This window comes from Sycon ciliatum, chromosome 6 (genome assembly GCF_964019385.1).
Source record: "Sycon ciliatum chromosome 6, ocSycCili1.1, whole genome shotgun sequence".
Taxonomy (NCBI): Eukaryota; Metazoa; Porifera; class Calcarea; order Leucosolenida; family Sycettidae; genus Sycon; species Sycon ciliatum.
The window spans coordinates 17,696,131-17,709,698 of NC_088648.1; the positions used below are offsets into that span (position 1 = coordinate 17,696,131).

The following is a 13,568-nucleotide window of genomic DNA, read 5'->3' on the forward strand; positions in this document are numbered from 1 at the left end:
CCCCCACACACTCCTCTCCCTCATTCTCACTGTGCAGGCCCTACTTGGAGCCATATTTCCCTACTCGCCTGGCGGTAAATAATCTCGGTAAGTGAAATTCAACTCCGCATTAGGGTGGCTAGATTACCACACAGCTCCACATTGGGAAGCTCACTCAGGCCAGTATTTGCAACGCCACCACCACTCAATCAAGAATGAATTTTACCATGCTTGGCAGGCCTACAGAGGCCCCGAAGCAGTCTTCAGAAAGTAGGATTACATTTCCCCAATTGATCCATATGAAGAATGTTGTGGTTCACACATTCAGCCCGCGCACTACTCATACACAGTTCCACTGATACACACAAATTGGAGAGTTAAGAAATACATAATTACACAGAAAACAGCATATGTAACAACATCCTCGAAGAGGATGAATGATTCATAACAACTGACTTGTTGTAAGCAGCTCTGCCCGTCGGGCATTGAGCACTCTTTCGGACAGCCTGGAACCTTTCTCATTAAAACACTCCTGGGCGTCGGAACCGGTGCGGCCAAAGCTTCACCAACAATTTCATCTTGGGATTTTTGAAGCAACGGAATATATTTTGGGCCCAATTTCCCTAAACTTTTCCCGGGGAGGACCCCCGCACCCTCCGCCCATTCATGGCAGCACCAATGTCGAATACCTTCCGACGCTCCTGACCCTTACTCTGTAGTGGGTGTAACCAAAGCTCGATTGTGGCCTGGCGGTGATAGGAGCAAAGGCAATGGCGAAACGGCATTGATGTCCGCACCAGACTGAGTTGCAAGTGGGCTGCGACTCTTCCGGCCCTGGCGACTGCCTTGCGGAGTAGCACCCAGGTCAGATGCCGATGCGTCGGACTGCATTGCAAACATCACATGCAGACACCAATAAATACACATAAAATCTGACTGTATAATTATTATCTCGTTACCTTGGTGGACTGTTAGTGATAACCAGTAACTTCTAGGTCCTTTTTTCTTTACATAATACACATAAAGATTGCCATAACTACTGCTCTGGGACAATGAGGATAATCTAATGGAGTTCTGAGCGGACCATGTGGTAGCTAGTGGCACCAGTCACCATAAACAGCAACAGCCCCCGAGGACATCACACTGATGAGGCAACCGTCTGCACCAGAAGAGGACAACTCCGAAAAGGAGGCCAAGGTGCTAAGGTAGCCACATTACTCTGGCAGGGCAACCACATGCACAACAGGAGCACTCTGCTGAGGAAACACCTGTTGCAGAAGACAATTATTCTGCTATGGCAATCACCTGATGCACTGGATCACTCTGCTAATATGACCACCCGTCAACGGGACCACTTTGCTTAGGCAACTAGCTGTGAGGGAGATCACTTTGATCAGGTCACTGCCTGTTACAGACAATCACTATAACCAAGGATCAAGTGTCAAATGACTGAAATCAATTCGTTTTACCATTGATAAGAAGGCCATATGTGCACAATAATCCGTTGACCGATCGACTTACACAGGATATACTGTGTCATTCGACGCACCGGCCTTACCAAGTTTGGAGATCGTCCGGCCAGGCCGATTTTCCTCTCCGGACGGGGACTGCTCTTTGGCTTCTGGGGCCGACTGTCTGCGGCTCGCTTGGCCGGTGGCGAGTCTGCAGGGCTACTTTCATCCTGAACAGGAGTAACATATCACATTAATGCAAGGCATAAAAACAATTTCAAGGTTGACGTGAGACTCAGCTGGAAGCCGAGTTTTCCACATTCGCAGGAACGCCACCACCCCCTAGGATTAAGGCGCAGACGCAGCTCCTAAGCGGTGGGAGGTGAGTAGATCAGACCCACCACAAAGTGGTCAAAGACCGAAATCCCATTCACTGCATCCATGTTTCATGTTTTTCAGCAAGGCAAAAAAATTCACGTTTCGCGTGAGACTCGGCCAAGCCCAGTTTTCCGCATCCGCAGGAAGGCAAGGCAAGTTGACGGTAATAATGGTAGTTGGACATATTGTCCCAGTACCCTCAAGAAACACCCATACTCAATCTGTGGTTCACGGAAGTAGCCAACAGCTGCTGATTGTGTGCCCGATACGCAAACCACAGATTACTGCAATAGAAATCCAGGTGAAAAAGGAGTGGTAAACAGAAAGAAGGATCTTGAAAAACCGGCGTTGGGTGTGGGCATTGGCGGCGGATTGCAGTGCAGTACTTCTGCGGCATGCACCACACATACAATGATAGGGCATCAATGTGTCTGAATACTGCCAAGTTTAGAAGACACGCAAGGACACAGTCTCGTTCGGATAGAAATACAGATTGGAGGAGCGTCGGCGAACTCCAATCAGAGTTCTTCGAGTCTCCTCGTAGCATTCATGATCACCGTGCATGCTTAGAGCACGCACAGTGATCTACGTTAGTTTCTTCTTTGCGGATCCAAGGTAACTACTGAAGGAATATCTCACTTTAGAACGTAGATCACTGTGCGTGCTCTGAGCATGCACAGTGATCATTAATGCGGAGTAGAATGGACGGTGTAACGTACCAATAGGTCTCCGTCATCTAGAAGACCAAACTTTGCCGCAATGTCGCTATCGCTTTCCTATAAAATGGACAGGGAAAAGACAAAGAAGATATACAAACATCAATAGGTTGCTGTAAAACATTCTCCAATCTGTGATAAGAAGAGAAGGAAAAGCCTACAATTATTGCAGCACTTTCAAATGACTCATGTTTGAACGGGTTCAGCATTGAAATAGATGTAATGTGTATACAACTGTGGATATGGAAGGACCCATAAAATCTGATACTGCCTCGTCTCACTGGTACTGATGAGGAGCTCACAGATACTACCTTACCTCGCTGGTTGCATCACTCTCTGTCAGAAGCGAAATATCCTTCTTGGCTGGCTTCTTTGCCTGTTGTTGTTGTTGGCCAACCTGCTTCCCCTGGCTCGGCATTGCTGTTGCTGCTGATGATAATGCCACGGGCTTTTTAGGGTCTTGCTTCTGTGCTACCCCTGCTAGAGTAGACCACATGCACAATGCCACGATGATGCCATAGTGGTGTCACAGTGAAGTCACAGTGACATCATGGTGATGTCATGTCGATGTCATAATGATGTCATAGCAATGTAATAGTAACATCATAGTGGTGTCATAGTGATGTCTCAGCAATGTGCACATTTTCAGGAGAAAACGAGTGCTTTCAAGATTAGAAAATTTCCCGTCGTTATGTAGGCACTGGGCAGATGTAAAAACAGTACAGCTCATGTTGTTTGTGCACAGTCCATAATTGTTCACCTGGTCTCTTGATAAACATAGGTTGTGCGCCTAATACATTTTCGAAGCGGTAGTTACACACATCGTAGTATACACACAGCGCTATGGTAATACTGCTATAGCAACTCACCTTTGGCTGCTGGCACGGACGACTGTGGTGCCTTCTTGCCGGATGAGCTGCCAGACAGCAGGCTACTCGTGGGCAGTAGTGATGATCCTCCCGTCTTACCCTTCAGTGGAGCAAGTTGCTTGGATGGCTATGAGCACACAAAGGGCAGAAAACAGATGCTGAATGTCCTGGATCATTTACAAGCTGGTCACCTTCAACATCTAGGTGAACGTTTGTTTTTTGTTCGTTTTTCTCTACAAATCCACATATCGCCAAACACTGGGGTGATGAATGGAGTGTGGTGGTGGGTGCAAGGATACCAAAAGAAACCTGATGAACCAAAAAAATAGAAGATTAAAGTTCTGGGCTTGTATTGTCGTTCATGTACGTATGCCGTTAGAAGTGCATTAGCAGTGTAGTGGGCAAGCTTTAGCTACACAAATTCTGCTAGCCCCGTATCCCCGAGAATCAAAATCACATTTGTTACAATTGCAATTCGAATCTGTAGGACTCACCCCCGCCGTGCCTTGCACCGCTGTCTGCTTCTTCTGCTGGCTAATGCCTGCCATTCCACGGCCGGCCATGGCTGCTGCAGCGGCTTGCTGCTGTGCTAGCATCGCCTGCTGCTGCTGCTGTTGTTGCATGTGCTGCATCTGTCGCATCTGCAGCTGCTGCTGCATGACCGGGGAGAGCTCCATGCTGCTGCCGACGTCGGACGGAGGCGACAGCTCCAGCGCGCCCCGCGGCCGCGGCGACAGCTGGGACATCTGGTGCGGCGACAGCTGACGTCGTGGCGTGGACCCGCCGCCGCTGTTGTGACTGGGAGGGTGGCCAGCGCGGATCCTGGCCCGTTCCTCCAGCACGCGCTCGCGGTAGTACTCGTCCATGGGGTGCTCCCATTGCGACTTTGCAGTCGTCGTGTCAAAGAAGTAGGTTTGCCCGTCCTCATGTTCGCTGGCACGAGAGACAAGAAATCGGCAACAACGAACAGTTTGTTGTGCATGCGTCAAACATTTTCTGCCCAGGTTGCTAAGTCTACGGGGTTCCCCCAAAGTCTGGGTTAGAGATTTGCTAGATAGATGACGGGAATGGCCGAATTTTGAGCTTCAAATACTTCTTTTTTTTCTCCTCCTTTTTACCATTCAAATATTCCCTCCCCGCATTAGCTGTCATGTGATTGGGCTATTTTTCAGTATAACTATTTGCCATGTCAACTACAACATCCTATTCGGCATCGCCTTCTCTGACGAGCCTTTAGTAGGCGAAACAGCTGTCAGATGGAATGCTATCAGTAACAATGCTTGAGGTACTCGTAATCCCTTCGTTGAATTGTTGGTGTGTGTAATGGCTACAAAGGGTAGTCGTTGGCGAAGAGCGCACGGAGGAGAAGAGGAGGAGAGATTGTTGAATTACCCTCTCTCTCTGTTGATACATTACAAGAGCGATGTTAGTCAAGCTAGGTCAGGGCACTTGTACTATGTAGCGAGAACACAGTGTTTGGTTTGTTTCGGTTGTTTGTGTTTATTGAACTTCGCACAATAACAGGAACTGGGCCCAATAACACAAAAGCGAATTTGGTAGGGAAGAAGTAAAGGAGTGGTGTCGAGTATCCCCACTGGTACAAAAACATGGCCAATCCACCAAGATAGCCCGCAGACAGTCTATTGTCTCATCCCCATTGTCATGACGAGGGTACAGGCAGTGGTAGAAGTGCTGACACACTTGCCAAACTTCTGGAAACAAGCTGCATGGTGATAGGTGATGTTTGTAAAGAAAAGACTATGCAAGCGTGGTGTCGTGAATGATGTCGTGGAGACATCAGCCAGGATGCTGGCCAAGGGGAAATCCCTCTTCTTTTGTGCCATATCCTGACGTGAAACGAGTACAGCCTGCCGATTGATGTGTATTTCGTGGTTTGGACCATCCCCACACTGGATGAGTCCACAGTAGCAATATACCTTGCTAAACTACCTGTCGGAGCAACATTGGTTATGAGGCAGCTGCAAGAGTTGAACCCGATCTAATCATTCATCATAAGGCTGGGAATCCGAGCAAGAGTGGAGTCTGCAGTGATCCGTACTTTCTTTGAAAAGGACCATTTCCTGCAGTTCAACACAGAACATTTTTCCGGCCACCTTTTGCACGTTCTTGCAATCCTGTTAGTATCACCGCCGGTACAATAATATAGCCAATCCACCAAGATAGCCCGCGTACAGTCTATTGTCTCATCCCCCGTTGTCATGACGAGGGTACAGCCAGTGGTAGAAGTGCTGACACACTTGCCAAACTTCTGGAAACAAGCTGCATGGTGATCGGTGATGCTTGTAAAGACAAGACTATGCAAGCTTGGTGTCTTCAATGATGTCGTGGAGACATCAGCCAGGATGCTGGACAAGGAGAAATCCCTCTTCTTTTGTGCCATGTCCACTTGTGAAATGAGTACAGCCTGCAGATTGATGTGTCTTTCGGGGTTTGGACAATCCACACACTTTGTGCCATGTCGTGATGTGAAACGGACACAGCCGGCAAATTGATGTGTCTTTCGGTGTTTGGACAATCCACACACTTCGTGCCATGTCGTGATGTGAAACGGACACAGCCGGCAAATTGATGTGTCTTTCGGTGTTTGGACAATCCACACACTTCGTGCCATGTCGTGATGTGAAACGGACACAGCCGGCAAATTGATGTGTCTTTCGGTGTTTGGACAATCCACACACTTCGTGCCATGTCGTGATGTGAAACGGACACAGCCTGCAAATTGATGTGTCTTTCGGGGTTTGGACCATCCACACACTGGATGAGTCCACATGAGCAATCTACATTGCTAAACTACCTAACGGAGCAACACTTGTTATGAGGCAGCTGAAAGGGTTAAACCTGATGAGATAATTCATCATAAGGACGGCTGGGAATCCGAGCAAGAGTGGCATCTGCAATGATCCGTACTTTCTTTGAAAAGGACCATTTCCTGCAGTTCAACACAAAACATATTTCCGTCCGCTTTTTGCACGTTCTTGTAATCCTGTTGTCGTTAGCCCATTGCAAAATACGTAGTTCGTACCAGCAACACCGGCCTACACCGCCTACACAGCCACCTGGTCATGGTTCAAGTGTGCGGAGTGTGAGTAGTGACAGCAGTGCATTCCTGATGAGACGCCACTGTTCTCACATTCTTTGGTCATACGCTCCTGATTCGGCAAAACACGCAATGTGCTCACAGTAGCACTTCAGGGAACACAAGGCGAGTACAGGGTGCATTGCAGACCAAGGACGCGGAAGGAGGCAATGTACGGGAGAAGGTATGTACCTGCACACACTGCTCAGCACATCTATAACAAATTTTAGACGCCAGTGCCACTCGTCATTGTATTGTGCTTTGTAAAGCTTCTCTCACCTGGCCCACGTACCAGACTCTACACCGTATACGTACAGGATCGAGAGAGATCCAGAACAAATTTTCATTGAGTATTCCAGCCATGGATGACCATGATGACACTGACACTGCTGCTGTTCAGGGCGTAGTTCTACCATCTTCGTCACCAAACCTGCCGGAGTCGGGTGCAGAAAGTGATGCAGAGGTCACCGAGCAGCCTGGACCAGACTCGCCTGACCTGGCCGAGGCGGATGGTCGCAGGACTATCGTGTTGGAGGCGAAGGCTTTCAATCCGAATTTCTTTATCAACTTGGGCTGGGACCCTGTATGGAAGAACTTCCGTAAACTTGGCGCAATCTGGGTACGTATAGGTTAGCGACACGGAAAGAATTGGGAAAATTTTCTGAGTAGGAGATCCCTGGACAGGCCTAGAGCCTTTGGGTAATCCTTGAAATACAATAAAATCATAGTGCCCAGCCTACGTCATAAACTCTTTATTACCATCACTACTATTTCAGAAAGCAGCTAAACTTGGATTTCTTTTTATCCGATCTCACTGACTGTAATTCTTCTTCTCCTATCGGCCACAGGCCATCGTGAGAATAAAATAATTAAAAAAAAAGGTACCTACACAAATACAGTGAAAAAAGGAGGACAAAAATGTTACGAATTATGACTAACTGTCCACCAACATTAACATACCATTTTGTCCTCCTTTTTTCACCATAATTTAATTGGCTCACCATCCGAGTTAAACTTTACATAAATACAGTTTGCACATTCGTGTTACAACCGGCAAGTCATCTGGGCAAAGACAAGCTCATTGTAGCGCTGCTACATACTATTCACCACCTAAGTGAACCGTGATCTTTTCGGAGACACCCAATTCTATGACAGGCAAACTCCGGAAACCAATTTTGAATAAGTGGTCAGTAAACCAGCTCTGGTTTGGAATGAATGTGTTAAGCCCCTAGCCCTCCTGAAGAAAAGATGAACCCCACCAGCACGAGTCGAACCAGGTATCTTCAACAGATCAGCAATGCTCTACCACTAAGCTTTGGTTTACTCATCCTCCAAGCAGGTAGACCTGTTTACTTTTTCCACCCCCCCCCCCCCCCCCCCTCCGCCCTACACACACGCAAACACACACAAACCAATATCTGTAGCGATCAGCATTTTTCGTTCAGAGAAAGCCGGACAGAGAATTTTCAAGCAAACTTTCGATCATCGCCACCTAACTCTAGTGAAAGTATTGCTTTTCCAGAAATTGCAAAAATCCTACCCTAGGTAAAATTGAACTCGGATGGAGAGCCATGGATTAGTTATAAAAAGTAAAAAGTACCAAGGAACTATAAGTTACACTATAATGTCCACTAACACCACCAGTTACTAAGCAATCGTGCAATGTTATCGCACGAGCTGATTGTTTAGTAACTGGTGGTGTTAGTGGATATAATTGTGTAACTTGTAGTTCCGTGGTCCTTTTGACTAGTTAGAATTCTCCTTTTTTCCAGTGATGCATGCAGTGAAGCATGCAGTGATGTTACCAGTGGCGTATGCAGTGACGTGTGCAGCAAATAGACTGTGCTTTGAGTGTTAGAGTTGAGGGACCCTGATGTGTTGATGGCTGCAATGGAGTCTGCGAGTACTTAGAAACGTTTTCCAGTAGATGGTCAGTTAATTTTCGTTGTCTGCTAACACGGATGAAATTCAACCTTCACAGACCACTGGTGCACGTTCATACGTACTTTCTCGTTTTTTGGATTGATTTTGCATTGGTTTGAAGATGAATGTGTCTGGAAATCATTGCAGTTAATCTTGTATAACAAGTCGGAGAGGCAAGGAGACAAAAATCCTATAGTCGATAGAAATAACGTGTACGCACTGATACCACGACACCTGAGGAACAATAAGTACGGATTTTTAACGTCACACATGCTCCCACAATGCTCTCTTTTTGGTCATGCCTTCTTTAGTGCTAATTCTAGGATACCAGTGTTTCTCGTATGAGTTTTAGATCCAATATTTTTTCACTTGATTGTACCATGGTAATGGTTCCTTTGTAGTCTAATTCTCAGTGTGATGAAGATTTCTGATGAAAGTCATATGAACACGACATTAAAATCCATACTTATTGTTCCTCTGGTGTCGTGGTGTGTGCGTACACATTATTTCTATCAATCCTGTCAAATTTATAAGAAGAAATGACTCAAATGAAGACCAAGGAACTACAAGATACGCTATAATGTCCACTAACACCACCGGTTACTAAACGATCAGCTCATGCGATAACATTGCACGACATTGACCAACGGTACTGACGTTCTACACCTAACTGCCAATCAGCTCTAGCACATCTTAGATGCGCACTCCAACAGCCTCCCAGCTTGGAAGGTTCTAAGTTACAAATAACATAGGAGGGGAAGGTGAGCGCAACCAAGACCAGCACGAGGGCAACCAAGACATTGCAGCGTAACTTCTAGTACCTTGGTCTTCATTTCTTCTTATAAATTAATCCTTGGCTCTCCACTTGAGTCTAATCCTGTTCTAAAGCCTGAATCATACTTCATTTTCCCGTACGGGAAACGCGTCGCGCCGCAAAAAAGTTGATCTGAGCTTAACTATTTCGCGTACGGGAAAGTCATCGTGCGATGATCGCGCAATGACTTTCCTGTACGCGAAAGGAAGTATAGATCCCCATACACACACTACCATGTTGTGACATTGATGACATGTACATGCATATCATGTACAGCAATTTGTGAGGAGGTAAAATAGCACTCGTACATGGAGTAACACCATTTTGGCATCATGGTGTCCATTTTGGCATCATTGTTTGATTGCGTAGCACGGTCATGTTCGTCCAAAGCGTGTGGATGTAGTCACATTTGATTACTAGTTGGAGGATAGGCGATGATCTTGAATACACGCACCCAAAGGCAGAATAATAACTCACCACACACGGAAATTTGGTGGTGGTTCAGCATTGAATCCCTCTAGGAGAATCCCTTCGAGTTCTGGCTCGTTTTGTATGTCGACACCAAGCGTCAGGCCGTACTCGTAAAACTCTGCTCCATGAAGAACACCAAGCACACAGGGACACACACAAAGACATACACACATATTCACAAACACACACACACACACACACACACACACACACACATACACAATGACATATTGTATAGACACACAATCATTGATCACACACATACACGCAGGCACAGATTCAAACAGAGAGACAGACAGACCGACATACATACACACACACGCACACACACGCACACACACGCACACACACACACACACACACACACACACACACACACACACACACACACACACACACACATATTTCACACATACATACAAACTTCAAGAATCAGGATACAAACACACTGATTGTACACGTCTTAACAAGACTGTAAGCTTGCTCGATGACTTATATTAAATTAAAACCCGCATGTGATTACATTGAAGCATGCATTGTCCTGCACTTGATTGGACTGTGCTCAAGCCGAATAGTGGTCACTATGATGTTATTGTGCGGCTAAACTTGAGTAGAAAGTACCCTGTGTATACTTGTTTTCTTTGCATCAGACATAGAATACAATTTGGAGCACCCAAATCCAATTATTGTCACTCCACCTAGACACAGAGGTGCATGCTTTTGGCTTTGAGCATCCCTTTAGTGTCGCAATTCAATCTGTCACCACAAAAAGCCGCGTAGCACCATGCTATAGCAGCACTACGAACAGCGTGACTCCCGCCTGCTAGCCACTGAGTTATTACTAGCTGCGTGACATGAACGGCGATGTGACTACAATATCTGCACCCTACCCCCCCCCCCCCCCCACACCACACACCACACACTCTTGCAGAATAGTCGGGTACATCAAGAGTACATGAAAACCAGAGTGTGCAGCTCGGATGGGTTGCTGTCACGGCGGAATTCCGTGATTATATCATTTTAGTGATGTAGTGCGTACAAGCAGGTTTCAAGCGGGTCTCTTTCTGCACAACTGCAGCTCAGTTGTACGCACTACGCCATTTCCCGCCTCAGATCTGCGCCAAATATGATGTAATCACGGAATTTCGCCGTGACAGACACCCAGAAAAGCAGAAAAGGTCCCAAGCTGCACACTCTGGTTTTCATGTACTCTTGGGTACATGCACTTCAAAAGTGAAATCCGACCAAAAGCGCAAACTAGGCAGCCCTGTACCAGTCCTGATTACAATCATCATTGCATTTTAACATGTGTACGTCCAGCCGCATTCGTGCCACACCCAGGGAGTCAAGGGCTGTGCAAGTTGAGGGTGCACTCTGGATCGGACTTCACTGAGCACAGCTGTACATGTAGAGTAGGTTAGAAAACATCTCGAACTGGCCTTCCCGAGACAAATGTGCCCATGTAAATGTACCGTGTGTCTGATCGATGTGATATGAGCGACTGAAAACGTGTAGAGTCGAACCTAGCAATTACAGACACCCAAGGAACTAAGACCATAATTATGTGCTGAATTAGATGCGTATTCAACTCTTAGCTGCACCCATTGCCAGTCAGTGCGCACACTATGTTGTTGGCTGCAATACGTGAAACCATCACATCCACAACTCTGATGTGTTTTACATGAGTTCGATACAGTCAGACCTCACTTATCCGGTCCTCTTTTATCCGGATCCCTCGTCATCCGGAAGAAAACAGCGGGTTACAGATTTACAGCATGCGTGGTGCATCCAACATGACCGGTGTTCTGTTATCCGGATCCCTCGCCTACCCGGATATTTTTTTTGTGGAAAACGGATGCTAGCTGAGCCGGCCACAGTACAAAGTCCCCGACACACTTGGTACAGAGTTTATGTGGATTAGATCAGCGCCACACAGTAATGTGGACACGTGAGACTGTTCGTGAGAGTATCTGTGAGAGTGTCCCCTGCAACGCATTTCACAGGTGGCCGCGTTTTAGAGTTGAGCATGCTAAAATGTACGCGAAAGAAAATTGAACTGCAGGTGTCCGCTTTTCTCAGGTGAACGCATGGCGAGGTTTGGCTGTATACCACGTATACGGCGACTCTAAAAGTCTAATGCACCTAACTAGTTACTTCCTAAGTTCTTCCGTTGCTTGGCTATAACATGCCAAGTCGACATCCTGCTGCGATGAGAATCTACGCGGCTCTGGTGTCAGGAGTCTTGTTTCTTATTCGTAGCGTCGTACTTACAGAGGAGACGCGTCGTGCTGGCAATGAGACAATTCTTCCGACAGACGCTACTTACTCAGCTCGGATTCTTCGACACGACCATAGCAGCTACTTCCGTCGTCCGACGCCGTCTCCCATCCGTCAGTCGACGGAGTCGCTCGACCGTCATACTCGCTTTTCCGCATCATGGCACCTTGCAGCAGCATGGCGCGTCTCGCCACACCTCCATACATTTTTTATCAAAAGATAACCTGGAAGGTTTTATTTACACTCGGCGGATTCTCAGGCCAGGGCCTTGCACTGGGTATTCACTGCGTCTCGTCTTCGTCAACTCTCCGCAGCCACGGAGGGGCTCGTCTTTCGCCGGCTCGAAAAGCAAAAAGTAACTGACAAAGTTTGCACTCGCCTGTGACGGGATAATTTTACTACACTCCCGCTAGACTCACGGACAAAATAGCTCACGTAAGAAGTTAGTTAAATTTTATAATTGCAACTCTCAGTTACCATCCGCTCTCTTCGCTAGAGAAGGATATTACTTCTCTCACTCAAGCAAGGGCTGTAATGGAAGACAGCTACGAACCAGTCACGAAATAGATTAGCAGAGCACCACACTCTGGTCCCTACAGCCAGACAGTACAGCTAAACGTTGCATGAACATGGTTCAGAGAGGTACACCGCGTTACGTGACTCGAAGTAACGGTAGTTCATGGCGTCGTGCTCCCACGAAGCGAGCCAGCGTCCCACCCACAGTGTTGGAGTGCAGGCGGCGAACTGTTACTTCGCCCAAGGCAATAATGCCCAACAAAGAACTGTGCACAGCCACCATCGTATCATCGCCATGCTATTCATCCAGATTCGCAGCTCTTCTCTCTCTATTCCCCAGCACCGATCATTTCGTCAACATTGTTTACTACAGCTAGCAGTAGCCAGTAGGAGACAGGATTAGGGAGTGCGATTATCAACATCCTTACCTTGCCGTACCAGTTCGGAGTCCTCATCCGCCTCCAACGAATCGTCGGAGCCGATTCCCCCAAATTCCTGACGGCCGTAATCAGTCATTTCTCCATGCTTACTTCACTTGGCTGCATTTGTATTTGTATCTGAGGTTTGCTCTGTTCACCACCCAGGCATTAGTTCGCACCATCTACATTGTAGTTCTTTTAGCACCACAAGTACTTGTACGCCTATTTTTCCAAGGACTACAAGTACAAAGACAGACTCAGTAATGGCATCTTGCTTCGGAGATCATGGAGATAGAAACACTACACTCTGCAGTGTGGAGTGTGGTACATGGTGTAGATACTACTGTGAGTCTGTACTAGTACTGCTAGTGTAATAATACCCTGAGTAATGCTAATGGCGCCAAAGAAAAAGTCACGTCTGATCGTGAATTTCCATGGTGATGCAGTCGTGTTTCAACTCACAACTAACGACGTTTTTGACACACGCCAAGGCTACAATGCACTGCGAAACACCCGTGAATCGCGGGTCAAAGGCCTTTTGAAACGGGTCAAACACGCCTGATCAGTATACTAGTACTAGTAGCAGGACCGACCTAGGTCACCATGGTCACCAGTCACAGACAGTCAGTTGACTGACTGACTGCTCTCAGATAATGAT

General features: G+C 47.0%; 1 protein-coding gene across 2 annotated transcripts in view; it reads right to left on the reverse strand.

The window, feature by feature from the left end:
* Nucleotides 1–13,159, reverse strand: part of LOC135819538 (plectin-like) — a 37,945-nt gene extending 24,786 nt beyond the window's left edge. The window contains exons 1-8 of one of the 2 annotated variants that reach the window (XM_065332764.1): nucleotides 12,920–13,159; nucleotides 9,705–9,816; nucleotides 3,888–4,326; nucleotides 3,394–3,520; nucleotides 2,841–3,001; nucleotides 2,528–2,584; nucleotides 1,538–1,660; nucleotides 692–864 (exon numbers count right to left, since the gene is read on the reverse strand). In XM_065332764.1, the coding sequence (XP_065188836.1) occupies nucleotides 692–864; nucleotides 1,538–1,660; nucleotides 2,528–2,584; nucleotides 2,841–3,001; nucleotides 3,394–3,520; nucleotides 3,888–4,326; nucleotides 9,705–9,816; nucleotides 12,920–13,007 (1,280 nt within the window). In that variant the 5' untranslated portion in view covers nucleotides 13,008–13,159. Of the gene's footprint in view, nucleotides 1–691; nucleotides 865–1,537; nucleotides 1,661–2,527; nucleotides 2,585–2,840; nucleotides 3,005–3,393; nucleotides 3,521–3,887; nucleotides 4,327–9,704; nucleotides 9,817–12,919 lie in introns of both variants that reach the window. The other variant, XM_065332763.1, reaches the window with a different exon arrangement.
* Between the last annotated feature and the right edge of the window lie 409 nt (nucleotides 13,160–13,568).